The sequence below is a fragment of the Maylandia zebra genome, linkage group LG18 (assembly GCF_041146795.1).
Source record: "Maylandia zebra isolate NMK-2024a linkage group LG18, Mzebra_GT3a, whole genome shotgun sequence".
Classification (NCBI taxonomy): domain Eukaryota; kingdom Metazoa; phylum Chordata; class Actinopteri; order Cichliformes; family Cichlidae; genus Maylandia; species Maylandia zebra.
This window is the reverse complement of record NC_135184.1, coordinates 27,172,464-27,198,270: the sequence shown is the minus strand read 5'-3', so window position 1 is coordinate 27,198,270 and position 25,807 is coordinate 27,172,464. Positions and strand designations below refer to the sequence as shown.

General features: G+C 44.7%; 1 protein-coding gene across 2 annotated transcripts in view; it reads left to right on the top strand.

Annotated features, from left to right (window-relative positions):
• Positions 1 to 11: 11 nt before the first annotated feature.
• The window catches only part of gpr158b (G protein-coupled receptor 158b), a 108,458-nt gene continuing 82,662 nt past the window's right edge, over positions 12 to 25,807 (top strand). The window contains exons 1-2 of one of the 2 annotated variants that reach the window (XM_004567210.5): positions 12 to 1,427; positions 7,997 to 8,102. In XM_004567210.5, the coding sequence (XP_004567267.2) occupies positions 571 to 1,427; positions 7,997 to 8,102 (963 nt within the window). In that variant the 5' untranslated portion in view covers positions 12 to 570. Of the gene's footprint in view, positions 1,428 to 7,797; positions 8,103 to 25,807 lie in introns of both variants that reach the window. The other variant, XM_076876512.1, reaches the window with a different exon arrangement.

Below are 25,807 nucleotides of genomic sequence, written 5' to 3'. Positions count from 1 at the left end.
TCTTCCTACGGGCGCTACTTTCAGCACCGGACAGCTCTCGTCGTTCCCACGCTCCGCCCACCTCAGACAGACCGGCAATGAGAAACCAGCACACACGCCGGTGGGCGACTCTCGAGGTGGCCTATTAGGGTTTTATTGGGAGGGACGGAACTTCGAGTACAATTTGCTCTCTCCCTTGTCATTCTTCTCCTGGATTTCTCCGAGCGGGAGTAAAAACAGAAGGAGAACCCGAGCACTCCCCTGGATTGCGGGCTGGTGAGGAGTCCGTGTGGTTTTCTCATGAGTTAGGAAGCTGGTTCGTGTCTGTGCAGCTGTTTAGATCACACTGTGTGTTTTTTTAACAGAAGAGAGGAAAAGTGTGCTCTCTCTGAAAGATGCAAAGATGACAAGAGGAAATCGTTTGCCGTTTTATGCTTGGTCGTAGGTATGAAATCCAGGACATCCTCGGGCGTGTGTTTGAAAGTGTTTCTGATCTCCTGAAGCGGCAGAAGATATAGAGTGGCTTTGGTGATGCTCGCCACACTTTGCCAAGTCCACGCGGTGTCTGCTCTGTGCCTGTGACAACGAACCATGGCTCTCCTAGTCGTCCCGTTGCTCCTGCAAACAGGGCTCGTTTGGGGTTCAAACTACGGTTATGTGGAGTGGTCTGACAATGACCGCGACGATAAGAGCCCACCAGTCTTCAGCACCCAAAATATCAACAGGGAGCCACCCCACCATCCGACCTATTACCCAGTACCAGCCACCGAGCGCACGGTGGTGGCGCACAAAATCGAGGAGGACCTGCCCAGGGTGGTGACCGCTTTCTTGCACACCGGGGACTCTTCGGCGCTTAGACAGGTCAACTGTTCGCGGAGGTACGAGCTGAGCAGCCTGCGAGGCGGCCTCCACGTCGCCTCCCACTATTCCCTCCACAGCATTCTGGACACTGTAGCGCACGCCACAAACTTCCTGAATATGATCCTGCAAGCCAACAGGTCCCGGGAGCAAACCCTGCGGAGGGACATCCACTGGTACCACGCGCTGGTTCAAAGCATCCTCGAAGGGGATCCTAAAATCCACAGGGCAGTGGTGACCTTGCACACGGATGCGCTGACGCCAGGGCCCCACGTTTTCCTCCAGGCGACGAGAACCGAGAATGAAGTGGTACTACAGGACCTATCCGGCTCTGCGCACCGTCACCTCAAGGGCAGGAGTCCGGAGACTGACTGGTTTAATGAGTTCAGGGACGGCAGGAGACCACACATGCACAGAAGAATCACGGAGGCATCGGGCTCCAAGAGTGGCACTTATCTCCTGGACAAAAACCAAATTAAGTGGTCTGCGCCATACCTGGAGTGTGAACACGGAACGTTTGTGCCCTATTGGCTGCTCACCCTGTCTGCAGCCTTCTATGGACTTAAGAGCAACTCAGCGCCAGAGTTCAGGTGAGACTGAAAAGTGTCACTTTTTTGTCCTTAAAACGTAGAAAAATATATTTTAATGTTCTATTACAGCTCACACATGTTAAAGTATCTATTTCTTTATATTTTATTAATAATTAAAGTTAATCAGATAATCAGCGTCAGCTATTGAAATGCTTTAACAGCATTTAATTGACAATAACCTCTGTGAGACTTCATGTAAATATGGATCCACCTACTGCTGTAATAGAAGCAGACAGTTAAAAAGAACCTTGACAGATCTATCTAGACATTTCACTCACCTGTCAAGGCACAGGCATGCAGCCCTGCTGCAGCCAGCACTCTAATGAATTCTGCAGGCTTTACGCAGTGCTCGTAAGTGAGGATATCTATAGAAGTGTGCACGCGTGCGTGTTTGTGGGTAACATTTAGGTGCATCAAAACACCTAAAGCTCTCGTATTTCAAGGCTGCGGTCCAAGAGTGTCCTGAGAAGATCAATGAAGCCATGAATAAACAATGAAATCTCTACTACAAGATGAAACCACTCAGAGGTCCAGGTGCACTTCACCCTTACATCAGTCTAAGTTGCAGTGCATAAGTCAGTGTATCACTCACACACTCAGTGTCGCTAATGTGAGATAACATGTGAGAAAAAAATACAATTAAAGATGATAAATATCTTTTAAGAGAGGAAAAAAAGAACGTTTACAACAAGGGTAAGCTTGGGGTAAACACACACACATCCAACTCTTACTCTTACTTACTTACTTAGTTTTGTACTAACTCTAGCTTTGCATTTTTATTTTGGACTCTAGCTTTCCATGATTCACAGTTCAAAATAATCCTTATTTATCCTGTTCTGGGCTTTGGTGAAGCCCTTTAGTTCATCTGCTTCCTTTCTTCTGATAGGTTTTCCCTCATGAACAGAAGGTTTGAAAACCAGGTGGATGGTTGCTGTAACTTAGCAAGATCTTTGTCCCTGAGATGCCCGTGTTAAGGACATCGTCTTGGACTGATGTCATTCAAGGTGAAGAGTAGGGAGAAAAACTCCCCAAAAAGGTGTTCAGTCGACCTGAAGCCTGAGCTTTTGGCTCACAGGCATTGGTGTTATATCCGCTGACATCATCACATGAAACTTCTGCCATCTTCAATATAAAGATCCACAAGTGTATATGCACAGACACAGATTCACCTACACATGTAAAATACCCCTACACTGTCACTACATAATAAGCAAGACTAATTAAATTGGAATGACACTGTGATGCACAGTGCTCGTGGTTTATAGGCAGCAGTGTTGTGTTTGTGATTCGGCCCTCACCCTGGCATGCATCCACCCCGGTGATGTGTCCCTGAGCAAAATGCTGCATCACTACCTGCTCCAGGGACAGTGTTACGATGTGATGAGGGCTTCTTCTGGCTTTTTAGAGAATTGTACAGCTATCATCTCTGTGCAGGATCTGAAGATGGCTGATTCTTATTACACAATGAATTTCTATCAGCATCAACATGGTCCACACTTTCAGATTACCTCAAATTTCCAGAGATGTTTGTTAGAGCTGCTTGAAAGTTAAGCATCTGTCTTATAGGGTAGCTTCAGCTTGCTGTAATGACTCAGTCTGCCTGCGTTGGCTTGTTCATCTCCAAAAAAGGATTCGAGTCATGTCCGGGATATTGCCCGTTTTAAACCATCAACTTGTCATGATGAGGATGTTTAACTAGTTGAGAAAGATGGGAGATGTGCTTGTGTCAGTGGCCTAAGGCGTCTGGAAAATGTTAAGTGTGATTAAATCAGTTCAGTGAATGAATTCATAATTAAATCAATTGCCTATTCCAGCCCAGCCAAGAGGGTTTTGAGTGAGTTTAAATGATTGTGACATTTTACAAGTCACTGTGATTTGTGACATTTAGAAGAAGGCAAGTCAGATACTGAATCCCATTTGTGATGTTTCATATGAATATAGAGGGGATGCTGGATTATAGAGAAACTCTGTAATGAATAGAGATGGAAACTATGAGGTATGCACTGTTAGGGGGGGGTTGATGTAAAGGTAAGGATTAAAATTAGTCAAGACCTCAGAAATAGCGATTTTGAAAAAGTCAAAACTCAGGGTCCACTTAGTATTTTTACCCCCAGAGCTTTCCAGTTTCCAAGATCAAGAAATAACTGCCGTACTTTTAGTAATATAGTTTGGCATTTGTCAAAATTGACTGTGGAGTCAGCAAAGGGAGCCAAGGGAAATGTCAAGTTAAGAGGGAAAATAATAAAGTGGATGTTTAAAACCTGAGTGTGTATCTCAGAGAAATACAGTCTGTAACTGAGGATAAATATTGGCTGCAAGTACACAACCAGATTCATGATGTTTTTCTCCTCCCTCTATGTTCTGTAATGCGAGTTGTGCTATGCTGTTTCTTCGACTCATCTCACTCCTGCGATGACATTTCTAAAAATAGAAAGTTTGTTGGCTCTGGACAGAAATGCATAAAGTAGTGGAGATGATAAGCCAGAGCCTCCATGTCTTCTACTTTCTGTGTCAAAGAAACCTTGTTGCTCTTTCTTATTATTATTATTTGAGTCTGATGTAAATTTGTGAGGTAATGAGGGGAGGAGAGAGGCTCTTTCCAATGATTTTTGTCTGTCTTTCAGACTAAGCTCCAGCTCTGCCTTTCACAAGGAATGGAAGAAGCAAAAGTTTGACATGTGTAAATGAAAACCAGAATAAAATAATTCAATCCCGACAAGAATCCAGCAGCCTCACCTCCAGCACTTTTATATAGGATGGTAAAAAAGATATTGTGTCATTATAAGGAAATGCTATAAGATACTATACCTCTGGAAGCATTTCATGTTTTTCTTTCTTTTATAGAAACCATAACCGAAGTTGTTTCGCTTCAGAAAAGAGCGGCACTGAATTGTAGCTCACATAGATATAAATGATCATGTGCAAATCTGTCAGAAAAACAAAAATAAAGACTTTCTCTCAGTTTTCACTTTCGCTATTTGTCATCAACACAACAGCACAGATAATGTCATTGCATAACCACCGTCTCTAGCTTGTAGTACTGTGCAAAAGTCTTGTGACGCCTTTCCTTTGTTTATATTTTGCTTCCAATGAGCGAGATGTTCTTGTAATTTTCTAAAGTGGCCTTGAGCGTAGCTCTTCGTGCTTTTGAAGGTCTTTTTGTTTTTCTCTGGACATTAGCTTCTTTTTCAGCCCTCGTACCTGACCACTTTTTCAAGAAAAAATTCATTCAAGCATAGAAAAGGCACCTAACTCAAGGAATGAACCACACACAGCAGACAACTTAGCAAAGCACCTATTTTAAATTTTGTCTTTAGGCACTTTCTTACCCGTAGCCTGTTGCAACACTGTCACGATCCTGGGTCTTTTAACTCGGCGCTTTGAGTTTCAGTGTATTTTGACGGTTTATGGTTTATGTTTAAGTTCATTTAGTTATCTTAAGCTCTTTCTGTTTTGCCTTGGTTGCCCTGTTATAGTTCAGTGTTTATCAGATTCCCCTCGTGTCTTTGCCCCTTGTGTTTATGTCTCACTCACCCTGTGTTTCATGTCTACATCCCATTATGTTTCCTGTTTTATTTTGAAAGTCATGTGTTCCATGTTCAGTGTGTTTAGTTTTGCTTCCCCTGTGGCGTCATGTTCATTTGTATAAGCTGTGTTCCCCTGTGTTTCGTGTTCTGCTGTCATGTTTCATTGTCAGGTCGTCTGTTGTTTCACGCCATGCTTCCAGGTTTCATGTATTCATGTTCATGTCAGGGTTTTTCATGTTCTATTTCAGTTTACTCAGTTTAGGTTAATGTTTAGTTTTGCATCAGTTTGCCTTGCCCTTCGTTTGTACCTTTTCATCAGCCTTATTAAACAGCTCACCTTTTGTTAAATCAAGTTACGTTCCATGTTCCAGACATGTTGTGTCTGCGTTTGGGTCCACTATTCACACTCCACACAGTCTGCTTCCACTGACTATGACAAACACATACATTTTCCAGCTTCTTTACCTGAATCTACAGAAAATAGCAAAGATAACACATTTTGATGGACATAAAATCATACCTTTGGCACCAAAACGATGATTCCTGCAGCACTAATAGCTGGAAAATTGGCATATCTCCACATTGTGTGCGGTGTGTTTTTAAAAAAATTGAGGAAACCAGACAAGTGGAGGAGAAAAGAAGATGTGGCAGGCCTAAACAAATTGTCTACAGCAGACAGAAGTCATCTCCACAAGAAACAGGAAAAAGTCCGTCAAAGACCTGACACAGGACCTGAGAGCAGCTTATCCATCTATTGCTCACCTAAGCCTAATCTGAAATAATTTCATTGGAAGGGTCGCTGTGAAGCTGGATTTATGAAATCAGAATTTAAGCAGTATAGAGCAGCACTTTGTAAATAGCTTGGAAGTGACTGATGGTTATCATGAAGCCTTAATGGGTGGCTAAATGGTTTTGATGGATTGCTAGTGAGAGGAGGAAGAATAAATCATCCCAGAGAAATAAAGGACCATCTGTGCTGTGTAAATGTAAAGAATCACTCTTTTAGTGGTACTCAGGCCGAGGCGTACATTTGTCTTCACAATCATTTGTTATGTTGTAGCAGAAATGATCAAATTGTACCCCCATGCAGTGCTTGTCCTGATGTTTCTTTCACTCTAAGAAATTTGTGCCTCATGTTAACACAGATCCAAGCTCTTTCACATCTCTCAGTTTTTACTTCTGCTTTCCACCAAGCCTTGACCTGCGTAAAGGACTCGAGTGCACACAAACACATACAGGCGTAAACACATTTGCTTCTTTTTCTTTCTTGTGTACTCGAGTAGAGGTGGTAGCCAAAGCCTCTCTCTGCGGTTGTTTGTTCCACTTCCCACCAGGCAGATGGGGGAGGGAGGTAACAGGTGTCAGGCACCACTTCACCACAAAGGAGTGGAGGAATTGACAGCGAGGTTTAATAAAAGGTTTAATAAAAGAAAACCAGGCATTATTTATAAGTGTGCATGATAAAAGGGAGATAGAGAGTCATAAACAAAGATACCTATTCACTGTGGGCTACACTGACTTAGCTGAAGTCTCGGGCTGTGCTGTATTTCAGTCACATCCCTCACCAGTTTATTTAACCTTCTTCACTCCACAGTCTGAATCTGTAGTGGCTCACTGCTGCACAGGCCAGCAGTCTCCGTGTATTGAACTTGTTCGGGTCTCAGGCGCAGCAAGAAAACAAGAGTATTTCTCACCTTTGGTGTGAAAATCCTCAGAATCTGATAGTGAACATGGCCGGGAGCAGAGAACACACCCCACATAAATACTGCCTTTAAAAACTTTACACTGGCATTTGCACAGGGAAGCATGGGATCAGATTGTAGTTTACTTTTATTCATAACATACCAGCCTGCTTCCTCAAAGCTCACTACAGCACCAAATGTGCAATAATCCACCGCTGAAAGCCGTCCAACAAATGTGCTTAAAAACTATAGCACTCAGCTGTCGTGGAACTAGAAGCTGTTTATAGCAGCTTGGGTGACCTCTTATTTTTAATTTCGAGTTACCATCAGGTGAAAAATGTTCTCAAAATGAGAAAACTGCTGATATTTCCATTAGCCTAAACTACTGTGTTTAGTGTTAATGATTCTTAGTTAACTTCTTAAACATCAGTATGTTGTCATGGCAACTTTGCGATTCAGATTTATGCGCTTATTAGGCACAAACGTGCTTCAGCCGACTCATCGCATTAGTCATCATGTTGCATTTGTTGACAGGAAAGAGAAGCCATGATCTTCTGGAACAAAAGTTGTTTGTCTTTGACTTGTCTGCGGCTCAACAAGCAGAAAATAAAGCGACAGGATACAGTATTTGTAGTGAGCCGAGCTGATGAGGCACATGATGAGGCCCATCAGTCAAGGTGAAATGGCCTGACAACCAGATTCTAGCTAAACTGCAGCGAGGGAGTCAGCATCCTGCACAGGATTCCCAGCAACCCAAAAGGTCCACACAAATCTGTGAAAGTGTTCAACGCACAACAAGAACAAAGAAACCGAATTCAGAAAATATGAAAGCTAGCGTTCTCAAATTGGAGGCAACAGGCAATGCAGTCTTGACACTAAAAGCGTTACTTTTTAATTTCTCAGTGTCTGGAAGGAAAAGTGGCACATTATGAATCTGACCCTGCTTCTTTTTCCTTACCTCTGTCTCTCTCTTCTTTTTCATTACTTACCTCCATCACTCTTAATTCTTCTCCCTTTCAATTTATTCCTATTCCTCCCGTTCGGCTACACCTCCCTTCTCCTGCTTGTTGAACCTTTAACCTCACTTCCCCCGAGCATTGCTCTTCTTTCCTGTTTTTAATTTTCTTCCCTTTCATTCTGACCTCACCTGCATCTGTGTAGTCCACGTGCCTCCTTTCTGCTTGTTTTCATCTTCCCTCCTGTTCTGTTTCACTTTTCTTCCATTCCTGCTGAACACATTTGATTCTTCAATTTCATTTGTTTCTTTTATTTACTCCTCTCAATATTTCTACCTCCCTCTTTCCCTCTTTTCTTCTGCACTCTTGTCCTGACTCTTTCCCCGCTTCCTTCTCTCTGACAGGGGCGTTGTCCGCGTGGACGTGAACCTGCAGGATGTGGACATTGACCAGTGCTCCAACAGTGGCTGGTTCGGCGGGACCCATCGCTGTAATCTTACCAGCATGGAGGTGAGTCTGCTGCTACTTCTCTTAATTTTGGAGTTACATTCACCTATTTGTTAATCTATTTGTTTTTCTAAGTACTTGCATTGAATTTGAATGCAACAGTTGAGTTATTTATTTATTTATAACTCAACTGTTCCATTTAATAATAGACCTGAATGAGCTGTTTCACAGAGCCTTCGCTGCCTTTCCTCTCATCGCAGGTTGCCTTTGATCATGTGTCCTCAGTATGAGCATCAGATAACTGACCAAAACCCGAAGAGTAATGTTCTCCATTCACTCAGCCACAGTTCCTGTAAATGTGTGAAACTGTCTGTGAGGAGTGGTACAGAATGGATGTTTTATGCTGCTCTGTGCTGGCCCTCCTTTGAAACTTCTCTCGGACACGAGAAATATGAACAAGGCAACATGCATACTATATTTCTATTTATATGTTTTAAAAAAGGTTTTTAACTGCAGTTTAATACCTCTCCATAAGTATAAGTACTGACATCATTCGATTATTCACCATGAGGCGCAAACAAACTACATCAGAGTGATGCAGAGGAAGGTTTGCACCACCCAAAAGATGCAGATAAGGCTGAAGGGAATGATACTTGGCCGTCGTACAGCAATAAGTAAAAGGTTGATTTTACACACTACCATGTTCCTAATTGAGCCCAAACATTTTGAGTACAGCACTTGCAAAAACACTGTCTTTGATGCACATCCCTTTTCATCTTTCTGCAGTAACAGGCTGATGGGGTATTGTTGTCACCCTGTCAGCTGGGTGGATAGTTGGCAGGCGGCAATATGGACACCCAAGTTGTCAGTGTAAGAACTTGACAACAAAGGGATGCAGGACTTTCACACTGTCACCACAGGTGCATCTGCTAAAAATCCCAGACAAGTCCAAATCTGAGTGACCTCAGCATCAAGGTCATGGGTCAGAGGTCATGTTTTCTTAAAACCTTGACTGGGATAACTTGACAAGGAAGTCATCTAGGATTTTGAAATTGATACCATAGGTGTATCTACTAGGACAGCGGTCCCCAACCTTTTTTGCGCCACGGACCGGTTTATTTTCACAGACTGGCCTTTAAGGTCTGTGAAATACAAATACAACAAATACAACAAAATAAAACTAGTACCGGTACCGAAAAAAACAAGATTTATTCATAACACACGTGAAAAGACCCAGGAAAACCGTGTTAATGATAAAAACGATAACAAAATAACGCTGAAAACCGATAAAAACCCTGAAAACCATACATTTCACACCGGAGCCTCAACTCTCGCGGCCCGGTACCAAACGACTCACGGACCGGTACCGGTCCGAGGCCCAGGGGTTGGGGACCGCTGTACTAGGAGGCTGAGGGATAAACAAACAAACAAAAATGAACCTCATGGTAGAGGCAAGATAAGGGATAAGTGGAACAAAACTGATTATTTTACAAAGTAGCTTGTTGCCTACTGACTTAAGAGTTCTGTAGGACTGTCTGCGATGTATGCGCCTTCTTCACACTCCACACATTTAAAGCATTCTCATCTGCGTGACCGGTGTGACAGAACCGGCGGCAGACATTCATCACATTTGTCTCTTTCTGAAGCGTCAGAAAGACAGAGAACGATGAGGTAGTTTTGTATTTGTGTCTGTCTGAGCATCCGGGTGCGGCGTGCGCGTGAGCGGCCTGCCTCTGTAATTGCCATCTCGCTTGTGTCAGTGCCAACGTGTGATGTTTTGCAGGGAGCCTGTCTGACTCCAACATGGGAGAGTGACTGCTCGGGCGTGCATGGCATGTTGCTGCCCATATGATGTATAATAAATGCAGTGTAATGGATTGCAGCAAGATGAGATGAATTATTGACCATGCTCTTTGTTTGCGTGCGCTTCTCTCCCAACTCATCACCAGTCTGTCATGGAGCATTAGAGCGGGTAGGTGGGGGGGATATACAGATGAGACAGATCTCTATGTTTGCATTCTTCTAATATTTTATATATTTTATATATGTTTTGTGGCTGTGACTTTAGGTTTGGCAGCCTTTTAATTGCCAAGGATAACAAGGCTAAGCTGTCCGAGTCTGATCACTGTCATCAAAATGCTTTGAATTACGCTAGGTGTGTGCCCTGTTTATATGTGCACATGTGGCTTTGGTTTGTGTTAAAATAAGTCACAGTGCCATTGCACACTTGTAAACTTTTACTTTTTTGCTCAGAACATTTTCTTTCAAAATGCTGTCACTACAGTTGGACTTAAAACGTCATGGAGGGACAGTTTGAGACGGCCATCGAAGAGCTCACAGCTTCTATGATTAATTTCCTTCACACACTATATTTTTGGCCGAGCGGCAGCCAGTGATTCAGTGCCATCTTGAATCCGCAGTGCTGTTTTTCTCTTGTTGTTTGAAATGTAATGAGGAGCTTAGAGAGCAGAAATTAAGACACTGGCAAACAGCACAGAGTTAAAACTTTATATTGCAAATGTTTTCATAGAGAGAGCAAATATTGACCAAGAAACAATATCATCCATCTTGTCCACGGATGATTTCATAGAGTAATGAAATCCACAATTGGAACAGACTTTTCTTACAGCATTTATTTAGACACGCTACAGCTGATTGCTCTCTGAGAACTTTAAAAAGGAGGGCAGTGTGGAGCCAATGAGTCTAGCATAAATTACACTATATTGTCACAAGTATTCACTCACCCATCCAAACCACTGAATTCATGCATTCGATCACTTCCATGGCCACAGGTGTATAAAATCCAGCACCTAGACATGCAGACTGCTTCTACAAACATTTGTGAAAGAATGGGTCGCTCTCAGGAGCTCAGTGAATTCCAGCTTGGTACAGTGATAGGACGCAACCTGTGCACCAAGTCCAGTCGTGAAATATCCTCACTACTAAATATTCCACAGTCAACTGTTAGTGTTGGTATAACAAAGTAAAGCTGATTGGAAACAACAGCAACTCAGCTGCGAAGTGGCAGCCCATGGAAAAATCACAGAGCGGTGGCTAGGAATGCTAACACACATAGAGGTTGCCAACTTTCTGCAGAGTCAATCGTGACAGACCTCCAGACTTCACGCGCCTTCAGTTTAGCTCAAAAACAGTGTGTAGAGAGCTTCATGGAATAGGTTTCCATGGCCAAGCAGCCACATCCAAGTTTTACATCATCAAGCACAATGCAAATGTTGGATGCAGTGATGTAAAGCACTCTACCACTGGACCCTAGAGCAGTGGTTATGCTTCTCTGGCAATCTGATGGACAAGTGCAGTGTGGCGGTTGCCAGGAGAAAGGTACGGTCTGACTGCGTTGTGCCAAGTATAAAGCTTGGTGGAGTGGGGCTTATGGTGTGGGGTTGATTTTTAGGAGCTGGGCTCACCCCTTAGTTCTAGTCAAAGGAACTCTTAATGCTTCAAACTAAGACATTTTTGGACAATTTCATGTTCCCAGCTTTGTGGGAACAGTTTGGGAATGGCCCCTTCCTCTTCCAACATGGCTGCGCACATTGCAAGGTCCATAAAGACATGGATGTCTAGAAGATCATGACTGGCCTGCACAGAGTCCTGATCATTGTCTGACCTCAAATGTACGTCTGGAAGAATAGTCAAACATTTCCATAAACACACTCCTAAACCTCGTGCCTTCCCAGAACACTTTCAGGTGTTATAGCCACACACGCTATGGATTAAGAATCGGATGTCACTCATATGCGTGTGAAGGCAGGCATGGGAATACTTTTGGCAATATAGTGTATCTGGTACAACAAATCTTGACTCTTGCACACTTTTATCTGCATATTCAGAGAGAAACTAATATTTAATCTGCACGCTATAAGCTTAGCATTTTAGCATGCCTCTATAGCATTTTGTAGATATTTCTTAATGTATCTTTGATGTAGAAATGCTCAGTGGCATTTTGATTTCCCCTGAAGGTGTTCGATGCACAGACTGTCAGATAAATAAAGATAGCTGAGGATAAATAAAGAGACGTGAGAACCATGTGAAACTGTGATATAGAGCTGTCATGGTAGCAAAGGAAAGGGACTCTGCAGTAAATATAACCCAACGGCACGCTGTTAGCTGGTCTTTAAACGCTACTGAGCACTTAGGGAATATAAGTTGCTTGTCTTTGACTTAACACTCTGCGAGGCAGCACATGACTACAAACAGTGCATTTGTGTCTATTTCATAGCAATTTCTTACGGTTTTCAATTTCCAACGCGACATGTCCAGTTTCTTGTTTCACTCTCACCCCTGCCCTTTTCTTTCTTTCTCAGTGTCTCGTTCATTTCATTTCTTCATTTCATTCTTTTCTCCTGCCTGATGTAATTAATTGCTTATTGCCGAGCACAATTCAGCCAGCCCATTACTCCTATTTGGGTGTAGTTCTTTGGGGACTTTACCTCAATTTTCTTGCTCAAATCAAAGCCCGAAAAGAGTGCAGGCTTAAGCCTTAACAAAAATGATCTGGCTGCTAATATAGTGTCTGAGCAGCTATACCACAATCACAATAAGGACCAAGCAAGGGGAAAGTGCTTCTTTGTCCCAGTGTCCCTATTAAACAACAGTTCATTTCTAAATCCTGCTAAATACATTTTTGTGGGAAATGGGCTGTGGAAAGTTGATGTGAGGCTCATTGCTTTCCCCCATCCAGTACAAACATACCCCGAGGCTTTGTCTCACAGTGAAACCATAATAATGAAACAGTCTCTTGTAATGTGATGGAGCATCGTGTCTCCTCCAGAATGTTTGGAAAGTAATAGCACAACACCCACTTTCTCACTGTTGCTGTGATGTAATGGTTCAGTCAGTTTGTAGATGATCAACTTTTATGTTAACACTGCAGCTTTTCCTCCTCTCTTTGTTTTGCATACTGGAGAAAAAGCCTTTTCAGTGGAATGCCTTTTTCTTGTTTAGAGGCAGTTTTGCAAAACAGGTTTGGGCAGGTTTATTTTCTGTAATTTATCCAAATGGTATATCTAATAAACTGAGCTTGATTGCTTTTTTATGAACTCTATCGCCAAATTGCAATTCTGAGAACCATTTTGGCACTTTTTAAGTTTTTTTCCCCTTTTTGCTTGCCGTAGTACTACTGTATCTTCCAACAATAGAATTAACTTTGAGTAGCCCCTAGAATTAGGGGGTGGTTATCAGTTTTATTATCTGACCTTTGCTACTGCAGCTTTGAACTTCATCTGAGTTGCAAATTGTAAAATGTTATGTCATGATGCATCATTTGGACTGTAATTATCACCAGCCAAGCTGTAAAAAGTATTCATGTTAGCCTACGAGTTGCAATTGGTGCAGTGGTAAACTGTGTCACCTCACTGCAAGAAGGTTCCTGGTTTGAACCCCACTTTTTCTGTGTGGAGATCTTTTATGTTACATATAAAATATAAAAACTAACACGTGATTAATTGGCGATTCTAAATTTGCTTGTGGATATGAGGTAGATAAAATGCTTTAAATGATTAATTATTAAAGTGTGCTAGTTGAATATACAGTTTTAAAAAAAGAGTGCCCCAGTCACCGAGGCCTAAAGACCAGTAATGGCAGGTCGCTCAGCAAAAATGTATATTTCGTGTGTGGTTGCTGGAAGCTGCTGGGTGAAACTGACTGTAAAGCAGTGTATGGTGTTGCACTAAAAACCTTCCTGTTCCGTATTACCTGTTCAAAAATTTCAGTTGGAGTGAAAAACTCTATATGACTAAAATTTTAATCATATACAGTTTTATATTATTTCCACTACTAAAAACCTGCCTTAAAAGACAGACATATTTATGTTAATTTATCATCTTATTCTTCTGATGTTCATTAGATAGCTGCATATAGTTAAATAGCAAAAATGACTGTTAATAAACATCAAATTTATAATAAAAACATATTTATTCTTCTTCTTTGCAAGCTGCATACTCAATGTATAAGACAAAGTAATCAATTGCAGGCACTATTAGCACCGTTTAAGGAAGGCTTATTAACTGCTTAATTACATGATAAATATATATGTATATAGGTACAGTTATCCTAAATTGTCCCTGCACTAAAACTACTTAAATAAAAAATATTTACAAGCAAGCTACACACAAGGTACATGTAATATCAACAAAATACACATGTACCGTATACGTAATGCTGGTGTTCATTTTCAGATCAGCTACTACACACAGTATATATGATTCGTAAGGATTTGAGTGTTATAATTATTTTTTTAAAAAGCAAACACAAAAGCTTTATAGGTGTTGACTATCCTGGTGCCGTTGGCCGTTTAAATTGAAAGTTTAGCCAGATTGAGGAGGAGTAAAGGAACAGATATACTTACATATGCTATGATACTTATAGTAAGAGATGCATTTAACCAGTGTATGTCTTAAAAAACAAAGTGCATGTTATAATAATTCTATTGCTGTTGTTTATAATAGCAGCATCATATTTTGTACTTTAAACGTATTTATTTTAAAGTAATTTTAAGTCATTATTATTATTATATTTCCTATAATCAAAATGTAAAAATGCCAAACAATATACTCAAAAGAAGATTGTAAGTGTACATTATCTCACCAATGAATTTTTTATCCTTATGGCAACTTTTTGCTGGCAGTCATAATTTTCTTTCCTTTATATAGTTAAGCTTTGTTCTTCCCCTCCTTCTCCTTGGTCTCTTTCCCGGTCTGCCCAGATACAGCAGCTGAGGAGGAAGGTAGGATGTGTCACCATGAACCAAATACAAGACTTCATGCATTATGGATAGTCAGTCGTAGGGGAAGCATCTTACATAAGGAGCCACTGCTTATATAATTAGATGAAGACTAGAGGATGATTAGTGTGGGTGATTTGTGACTGGATGCAGATAAGTAGGTTTATGCATTTTGTTTTGTGTGTACTATTTTTTAATCTAAGTCGATGTTAATGTGTGTGCGGGATGTTTGCATTTCTGCCTGTCGGTGTGTGCGTTTTCTCTGCCCATCCTGTGAATTGTGCCACTGGAGATAAGGCGCTTCAAAGGCAGAGCTCTACTAATGAGTGTAAACTGCTGTGACAGCCAAAGAGGGTTACCCCCTCTGTCTCTCTTCTGGCTTTCTCTCCTCAATCAGCCATGCTTCCTCCTCTCCCTTTCTTCCTCTTTTCCACACTCTCTTCTTCCGTGGCTTTTCACTTTCTCCCAAATTTCTCTATTACGCCCCACTCATCTGCCGTGTAGCCCACTCTTGTTTCCATTTTTCTTACTCTAACAGCTGTACCGCTTATCCATGTTTCCCTTTTCTTGCCAATTTCTCAGAGGAGGGCAAAAAGACAGGCTAAAAAAAAACTGCAAAAAAAAACATGTGATTCTCTTGCTTTTGTTAGCCCTGCACATGAAATAACTGTATGAAGTGGCCAACTGAATTCACCATTCTTCATCCGCTGCTTTAAATGGTGTGGCAGTTGTTGAAACTTCTTCTAGTACTCACACTTACTCTCTGCAGACCCTAATTTGTGGGTTTACCTCCAGGGAGCGACATGGAAATCACCATTCTCAGCAACCTTGCTGGACAGAGGAGCACCATTATTTCTGGCTGCAGCTCAGCTACCTTTTATAATGAGGTTTGAGTCCTTCTGTTCTTAAAAAAATTAATTATCTGTACACATGTGGCCATTCTGCAATACAATCAGACCGTATAGGGTGAGAAAAAAGGGACATGAACATAAATGTTTGCTTTTGCCTCACTGTGTGGAATTTGGTGTCCTTATCAACCCCGGCACATTGCTGCGGAAGAAGAGGATTGAAGCTTCACAAGTCTTAAACTCAGTATAAATACTGTATGTAAGGAAAAGGATACCCAGCTAAATGGGAAACGGCAACAGCCTGTGCAGATGTTACCACTGAAGGATGTTGAGGTGTAAAGATTATGCAAATTTTTCTACAATACGAAGTACTTTATTTGTCAGAAAAAGAAGACGCCTGACTGCCTTTTACCTGCTTTAACAGTAGTAGTTGAAAAAAAAGGGTGATTCTGGGAGCAGAGAAGACAAAATGTAACCTGCTCTGCTCAGTCTTTTCCTGTTTTGCAGTCCTTTTTCTGTTTTGTTCAGCCAGAGGCTCTTCATCTCTCCTCAGGGAAGTGTGAAGCTCCACAGCCTAAGTTGTGATGAAGTGTTTGAAGACTTAGTGCATCTGTACACCATTCGGCAATCCATGCATGTGTTTACATTTATTTCATTTTGCTTTTTTCATCATCAAAGAGACCATAATTCAAAACTGCATTAAGGAAGTTCAAGCTAAGGTAAATAATTCCTCAATTTAATGAAGCAAGCTTTGCTGTGGAGCTAAGCTAAATTTTGCTTTATAGTAGAAAATCTTTTTCCTCCTGCAGAGCCCTGAAGGCAATGTAATAAGCATAAATTCACATTAATGGACTGAACCATATCATCACAGAGTATTGCCACTTTGGGTGATCCTATAAACATTCATGACTGTGTAAAGTTAACGGTTTCTTTCCAAATGAGCCCTCTCATACAGTAGAGACGTATCTTATTGAATTAGGTATGTTATATAACATCGATGGCTGTGTCTGACTGACACAGTCCAGATTACCAAATGCATGATTTGAAGAAAATATTACAGCGGGAAACAAACTTTAGAAGAAGCTTTGATGAAAAATGATCAGCAGCTTTTATTAAATTCAACTGAACTAGCTTGCAGAGACTTTTGAGATAATAAATTGTCACGGCTCGGGGCAGCGGCCGTGTGAAGAGTGGAAAGGAGGACTCAAATGCAGCACTTACTCAGATGTGAAGGCGATTTATTGACAATACCAAACATAAAGTGGAGATGGCAAAACTGAACATGAAGGGAGAACAGCAGGGAGAGCACGCAGGGGATTTCACAGGGTATGAACACAGACGACGCGACGAGGAACAGAGGCAAACACACACCATAAGTACACAGAGAGACACTGGGAAATCACACGCAGGTGGGAGACACAGCTGGACCTGGTTAACCTGACGAGACAGGGGAACACTGACACCAGGGACCAATAGAGGGAGCACAAACCCAGAACCCAGTATCTAAAATCCCAAAACACAAACCATCCCAAAACAGCCCATGAATAATAAAGAGAATAATAACAATAAAGAACACAAACACAAAGTCACTGAGTCATGGCCGCAGGACCATGACAGTACCCCCCCCTCAAGGGCTGGCCCCCGACAGCCACAGAAACACGCCACCAGACCCGGGCGGGCGGCAGGGGGTCCAGGACGGAGGGACCGGGCCACGACCAAAATGGAGGCCCCAGAGACCCAAACAAACGTTCACAAAACACACAGGGGAGCAGAGGCCGAAGCACAGTACAGGTGGCCGGCCTGGGGCCCGATAGCACAGGAGGCCAGGATGGGACAGTTCAGGAGGCCGGCCACGAAGAAGGCCGTGGCGGCACGTAAAAAGTTCAGGAGGCCGGCCACGAAGGAGGCCGTGGCGGCGACAACCTCGTTTAGGAGGGCGGCCACGACGGCGATGACGACCAGCCAGCAGCCTAGAAAACGGCCAATGAAGATGAGGTGCCAGACGCGGACCGGATGGTGGTGTGCCAACAGTGGAACCAGGCACAGATGAGGAGAAGGAAGAGGCAGGACCCGCTGAAGCCAAACCAGGCGGGGCTGGAGCTGATGCGGCGGGCGATGATGCGGATGCTGAAGACGCTGCTGCAGGCGATGATGCGGATGCTGCAGACACGAAGGCTGGGCCAGACGCGGATGCTGCAGACACGAAGGCTGGGCCAGACGAGGATGCTGCAGACACGAAGGCTGGGCCAGACGAGGATGCTGCAGACACGAAGGCTGGGCCAGACGAGGATGCTGAAGCTGGACCAGGCGAAGCCGACGAGGATGCTGAAGCTGGACCAGGCGAGGATGAAGCTGGACCAGGGCCGGGCGAGGATGAAGCTGGACCAGGCGAAGCCGATGCAGAGGCTGGACCAGACGATGCTGACGAGGATGCTGAAGCTGGACCAGGCGAAGCCGATGCAGAGGCTGGACCAGACGATGCTGACGAGGATGCTGAAGCTGGACCAGGCGAAGCCGATGCAGAGGCTGGACCAGACGATGCTGACGAGGATGCTGAGGCTGGACCAGGCGAAGCCGATGCAGAGGCTGGACCAGACGATGCTGACGAGGATGCTGAAGCTGGACCAGGCGAAGCCGATGCAGAGGCTGGACCAGGCAAGGATGAAGACACGGAGGCTGGACCAGACGATGCTGATGAGGATGCTGAAGCTGGACCAGGCGAAGCCGATGCGGATGCTGTAGCTGGACCAGGCGAAGCCGATGCGGATGCTGAAGCTGGACCAGGCGAAGCCGATGCAGAGGCTGGACCAGGCGAAGCCGATGCAGAGGCTGGACCAGGCGAGGATGAAGCTGGACCAGGCGAGGATGAAGCTGGACCAGGCGAGGCTGCGTCCTCAGGCTGAGGCGTGGCATTAGCAGGTGGTAGCGCTGCAGGTGGTGGTACTGCAGGAGGCGGCGCTGCAGCCACGGGTGGTGAAGCAGCCACAGGTGGTGAAGCAGCCACAGGTGGCCGGACGGGCTCCTCGGGCCCCCCAGCCGACGTGGCAGCCGACGTGGCATGAGGCTGGATGGGCTCCTCGGGCCCCCCAGCTAGCGAAACAGGAGGCTGGACGGGCTCCTCGGGCCCCCCAGTGAAAACAGCCGTAGAACCAGCGGGCACCGGGGCCCCTGGCACACACAAAACAAAACCAGCAGGCACATGGGCCTCTGGCACACATGAAACAAAACCAGTAGGCACATGGGCCTCTGGCACACATGAAACAAAACCAGCAGGCACATGGGCCTCTGGCACACATGAAACAAAACCAGCAGGCACATGGGCCTCTGGCACACATGAAACAAAACCAGCAGGCACATGGGCCTCTGGCACACATAAGGAGGGCTGCAGCTGCGCAGAGCACTGACCCTGCTCAGGCAGTGACAGCCCGGTGCAGTTCACAGCTGGCATCTTGGCCTCCAGGGGTCCAGAGTAAGCTGAGGGCAGTAACCCAGCCTCTGGGGAAGCCCTGGAGTGAGCAATGGTCTCTAATGTTGCCAGCTTTTGAGGAACAGGTCCATAGTGAAACAGTTTGCCTCCCTGCTCAGAAACAGCGGTGGAAAAGCAGTGTGAAGATTGTGACTCAGCCATTAACTGAACTATGGGTTGTAGCGATGCTAGCGGCGGTGGTGGCTGAGTGGCTAACTGGAGCGGCGGCAGAACAGGTAATTGTGCCCTTAGGGAGGCTAACGGCTGAGCTACAGACCTGGAAGCTTGTGGCTGGACACAGAACTGAGCCGGAGAATGGCGATAAAGTCCTGGCTCGGAAGGAGCGGCAGAGACACAGTCTGTGAGTTTTCCAGAGGGTTTGTACACGCCCACTTGGGAAGGATCCGTTACCACGAAGGTAGGTAAGCGACCTGTACAGTCTCCCATCCCGCTCTGAATAGCCCCAGAAAACAAAGTCCCGGAATCTGGGGAAGCCAATGCATCCCGCTCACTCACCGCATCGGGCTGCTCGAAAGTGAATGCAGACGGGGGGTGTAGTCCAAGGTCCAAAAGGAGAAACTCCCGCTCCCACGAACAAAGCGAGCCTAGAAGCCATGGGAGACCGGTCACCAGACGCTGTAGCCGCCTCTCTATAGCGCGCTGGGACGTGCCACCCGGGTTTTCCAGCCACAGGTCGATAAGCTCCTGTGTGGCATTGATTATATTCTCCCGTAGCTCCTTGGACGGGTTAAGCGCTGCTGGGTCCATCTCGTGGTCGCGTCGTACTGTCACGGCTCGGGGCAGCGGCCGTGTGAAGAGTGGAAAGGAGGACTCAAATGCAGCACTTACTCAGATGTGAAGGCGATTTATTGACAATACCAAACATAAAGTGGAGATGGTGTAGCAGCCCTTGGCATCAAGAACGACAGAAGAGTCTCTAACGGGTGCAGCCATTTATTTCCTCACCACACACGGCTCATTCTCTGGACGTTGAGCACCGTGAAAACTATAAAATAAGAAAAAATTGATACCCGTACAGTACCCTTTGAACTATAACAATGAGCTTAAGTTAATTCAGGCAAGTTCAAACAAGTAATTCTGAGATATACAGTCACAGATTAAATAAAACAAAAGGGGTTACTTCAAACAGCATCAAGGGATTACACAGTTCAGTTAAATAAAATATAACAACAGATCATCTCTCATCACATACCTCAGTCCGCTTGCCAAGGGTGCAAAACTCCGGTAAACACTTAAACACTTCGGCCCGTTTCTCATGGGGTGCTGCTAGCTTGCATGACACACATGTCTAGCTAAAAAATAGCACATGGATGTAAGTAACGTAAATAAAGAATAAAAGGGTTTTCAGATAGCTCACAATACAAACGCAGCAACATACCTTACATTAGAAACACACTTATCATACTTATCAAAGTATTATCGTAACTTACATGGACTTTGTACAACTTATTCCTGCCGCGACAGACTGCTCTATACGCGTTACGGGGCATGCCTCTGATCACATCTGTCCTTAGTGCGACTGCGCATACAGTTCCGACAACCCCCGCAAGGATGACTTATGGTACAGATCAGCGGTTCATTACACTCCCACCAATCATGCTATGATTTACAAACTAGCTAATCATACATGATTTGAACAACAACAAAATGAGACCACTTCAACCAATATACAGGTGTACAAACATCATAGAGCAGGTGCCACCTGGACTGTTACATTGTTTATGTCAGTATGTCAGTTCCTCTCAGATAATAACATGGTTGTTATTATTCTCTTTCAACAAGAACCACCAGTTTTTGAATAGGCCGCTCGATGATGGGGGGCTTGAAAGCACGGTCCTGCTTCTTGGTCTGACTTTGGACTCCTACTTGAACTTTGACCCGACGGACTAAACCATCATCGCCTTCAATAGTTTCAACGATACGCCCCAGTTGCCACTGACACCTTGGTAACATATCTTCCTTGATGATAACAATGTCATTCACTTTTAGATTACGGCGGGTTTTGTGCCACTTCTGTCTTGTGGAGACATTCATGAGGTATTCTCTTTTCCACCTACCCCAGAACTGCTCAGTTAAGTATTGTACTCTACGCCACCTCTTCGCTGCATACAAGTCTTCTCTCACAAATTTCCCAGGTGGTGGTAGAGCAACTTTGGACTTCATCAGTATAAGATGGTTCGGAGTAAGAGGTTCAGGTGCCTTTGGGTCACAGATACTGCCCACAGTCAAGGGGCGGCTATTTACAATAGCCATGGCCTCATAAAACAAAGTTCTAAGAGAGGCATCGTCTAGTCTTCCTGCACACTGAGCAGTAGTGGCATTTAGCACATTACGAATGGTCCTAATTTGGCGTTCCCAGATGCCACCAGCATGACTTGCAGAAGGAGCATTGAAAACAAACTCACACTGTTTGTCTGCCAGGAAAGCCTCCAGTGCCTGCATGTCACATTGTTTGAGAGCCTCTCTGAACTCATTTCTGGCTCCTACAAAGTTTGTGCCTTGGTCACAGCGGAGTTGGCAAACAGCTCCTCTGAGGCTGATGAAGCATCTAAGGGCATTGATGAATGCATCTGTTGATAGGTCTTCTAGCATCTCGATATGAACAGCACGTGAAGACAGGCATGTAAAGATAAGCCCATACCTTTTGTACTCCTTACGGCCCCGCTTGATGGAAAATGGACCAAAGCAATCCATACCAGAGTACGAGAAAGGAGCGGAGGCTTCAGTCCTTTCTTTCGGGAGCTCTGCCATGCGTTGCTCCTCGGTGGGGCGCCGAAGTTTTCGACATTGCACACATTTATGTATTAACTTGGCAACTGCTTTGCTTCCCCCAAGCACCCAAAACCCATTTGCTCTGAGTTCTGCTAGGGTTTGACTGCGACCCTGATGACAGATGGTGGCATGGTAATGAGACAGTATTAGTCTTGTAATGTGACTTTCCTTTGGAAGGATAACCGGGTGTTTTAGTTCTCGACTGAGCGTTGCCTTTGTCAGTCTTCCACCTACACGAAGAAGTCCTTCATCTAAGATGGGATCAAGACAACTTAGGGGGCTAGAGCATGGAAGAGAGTTGCCCTTCTGAAGTGTCTTTATGTCTTGCAAAAAGGCTTGTCGCTGAACCAGACTGATTACTAGTTCACAAGCTTTTCTCCTTTCCTCTACCGTCACAATGCTGCTGACACGATCTGACTTCATGCCTAGTCTCTTAATTCTTGCAACTACTCTGATGAGCGTTGTCCAGCTGGAAAAGCGGCTTAGACGGTTCAGAATGTCATTTTGCTCATTGGCATGGGTGGCAAAGGTTTTCACCGATTTAACTTCAGGGTCACAGACTAGCAAATCTGGTGAAAAATGTAGTGTTGGGTGTAGCTCAGGTTTCCATAGAAATTTAGGACCCGATAACCAGTTCGTTGACAGAATGTCCCCTGCACATAGACCTCTCGAAGCGTGGTCAGCTGGGTTTTCTGCCGTATCCACATAGTGCCACTGAGCAGGGTCTGTGGTTTCTCGGATTAGCTGAACACGATTTGCGACAAACACATGGAATCGCCGTGCCTCATTGCTGATGTAGGCCAATACAACTTGGGAATCAGTCCAAAAGAATTCCTCGTCAATCTGCATGCCGAGCTCTGTTTTTAACATGACGCTTAGCCTTGCGGAGATTACTGCAGCCGAAAGCTCCAGCCTTGGGATGCTCATGAGCTTTGTTGGTGCGACTCTTGCTTTGGCTAACACAAGGCTACAGTGTACTTCATCCTTTCCATTCTTGTATCTGAGGTAGGAACATGCACCATAACCTATGTTACTGGCATCTGAAAAGTGATGCAGTTCCACCCTCACTATGTTGCCAAAGTCTGGAGGATGGTAGCATCTGGGTATCGCTATTTCCTTTAGCCTGTGTAGATCCCTTTTCCATTGCTCCCACCGTGCATGTAGGCTATCGGGAAGCTGATCATCCCAACCTACGCCCATGCGACACAGCTCCTGGAGAATACATTTACCACTCAGGATAAAGGGAGCTACAAGACCCAGAGGGTCGTAGAGGGAGGAGACAGCGGACAGGATACCACGACGAGTTGAGGGTTGGTCCCTTTTGTCAATGTTGAAGCTGAAGGTGTCACTTTCTATTGACCACTGAATGCCAAGTACGTGACCCTCCGCTGTTGAATCCAGGCTAAGGTTGAGAGGTCCGGTGGTTACTGCCCTTTCTGAAGGCGCAACACCACATAGCGCCTCCACCTTGTTCGAGTTAAATTTGTGCAAGTGTAAACCTCCAGTCTTACACAGCTGCTGTGCATTGATAATCAGGTCTGTAGCTTCTGTGACTGATGGGACGCTAGTCAGTCCATCATCAACGTAAAAGTTCTTTTCAATGAAAGCAGCAGCCGAAGGATAATCGGCTTCGCATTGCTGTGCAAGATATTTAAGGCCGAAATTGGCACACCCTGGAGAGGAACCAGCACCGAAAAGGTGCACCGCCATTCTATACTCTTGGGGTTCTGTTTCCAGCTGACCGCCCTTCCACCATAGGAACCTCAGGTAGTTCCGCATGTTGGGTGGAACATAGAACTGATGGAACATTTTTTCAATGTCGCAGGTGATGGCTACTGCTTCCCTCCTAAAGCGGCAGAGAACTCCTACTAGAGAGTTTATCAGATCAGGGCCAGTCAATAAGGTGTCATTCAGAGAGATGCCCAGAAACTTGGCTGAACAGTCGAAGACCACCCTAAGTTTATCTGGTTTCCTAGGATGGTACACCCCATGATGTGGGATGTACCAAATTGTCTCTCCCTCATGTGCTGGGGGGGCTGGTTCTGCAACACCTTTGCTGATGGTTTCCTCCATGAATGCTGTGTAATGGTCATGGTACTGCCTGTTGGACCTTAACTTCCTCTTGAGGTGTTGCAAACGAGCTTCAGCCAGTCGCTTGTTGTTTGGCAGCATAGGTGGAGAGCTGCCCTTGAAAGGAAGTGGCATCTCATAGTGTCCATCCTTCCTTTTTGTGATTGTGCTGCTGAGGAGTTTTACAAAATGAACATCATCTTGAGAAACATATTTGTCTTGATAGTTTCTTTCGCTGAAATCCATTTCTAGGACCTTCAACACATCATTGACCGGAGGCAATGGCATTTCCTTTACTGCCACTCTGTGTACAAAGCTTTGATGTTCCTTTCTATCAAGATATGGATTTGCTGATCCTATGATGCTCCAGCCAAGCACGGTTCTTTGAGCAAATGGATGGTTTTCTGACCCTACAATGACTTCTAGAGGGGCCAGTGCTGATGGGCAATCATAGCCAATCAGCAATCCCACTTCACAGTCTTGAAGTGGCTGCAGCTTGTTTGCCAGTTGCCTCAGATGTGGCCACTGAAGTGCGGTGTCCTTTGTAGGAATGTGAGACTTATCGACTGGGATGAAATCCCTTGTATATGCCTGGCGTAGCTGAACATGCGACTCACTATGGAGCCCACGAACTTGCAATCCACAAGCCACTTTGCTAGCTATGACTGTGTCTACTGCTGTCATTGTACTGAGCCTTAATTGCACTGGCTGAGTCTTCACATTTAGTGCAGAGACCAGATCTCCCAAGATGAAAGTTGAATCGCTCTGTGTCGAGCAGAGCATATGTGAGAATCTCACTGTGGGGGTCTTCTGCCAATGACACAAAAACTGGAACAATGCTAGACGTAGCTGAGGAGTATCTTGTCAATGTGTGTGACATGACATTGCGGACTTCCTTTGTCTCATTTCCTGCAGATGGTGAATCACTGTTTAACATTTCACTGGCTCCCTCAATTCTCTCTATGTGCAAGCAAGTTGGATGATTTCGACCACATATAGTGCATGTGTGCCTTCTTTTGCATTCTTTACTAGTGTGACCCTTTCTTAAACAGCCAAAGCAAAGACGGTTTTCACGAATGAAAGCTCTCTTTTCATCAGGAAGCCTTGTGGCAAAGGTTGGGCACTTGGCGACACCGTGTGTTTCATCGTTGCAGACGAAGCATGGTGGTCTTGGCTTTGAAATTAAGGTCCCTGGTTTACCTGCAGAGTGCTTAGCTTGAGCATTGGTGCTGAGTGCCTTGGTTCTCTTAGGAAGCCTTTCATCTGTAACTTTAGTGGTTAATAAGAAGGGAGAAGCAATGGGGTTGCAGGCTATTCTAGCTTCCCTTTGTAGAAATCTGGTGAAATGAGCAAATGGTGGATACTCTTGACATCTGTCTAGTTCATCCACAACAACACGACCCCATCTGCGTACCAGCCATTCGGGTAGTTTTTTGAGAAGTTTATGATTTTCTTCACAATCATTTAGAATTGCCAGCCCTTTAACATGAGGGATGGCCTCGGCACAACTTTGAAGGAAATCTGAAAACTCTCTGAGGGCTACTGGGTCATTGGGAGCTATTTTTGGCCATTTCATCAATTTATCCCTGAAAGCCTTTTGGACGACAAATGAACTTCCATACCTCTCCTGAAGAATCTCCCAGGCACCCTGATATGCATCTTCTGAGTTTCGATAGAAGAATCCTTCGACCGCCTTCCGTGCCTCACCAGCAAGATAACTTTTCAAGTACAACATTTTTTCGCCTGCGGGGAGGGGTTTGTGGCCAATCAATGCCATAAAGGATATCTTCCAGTCTATAAACTTTAAAGGGTTACCAGTGAACACTGTGGGTTCAGGTGCAGGCAGACGGTT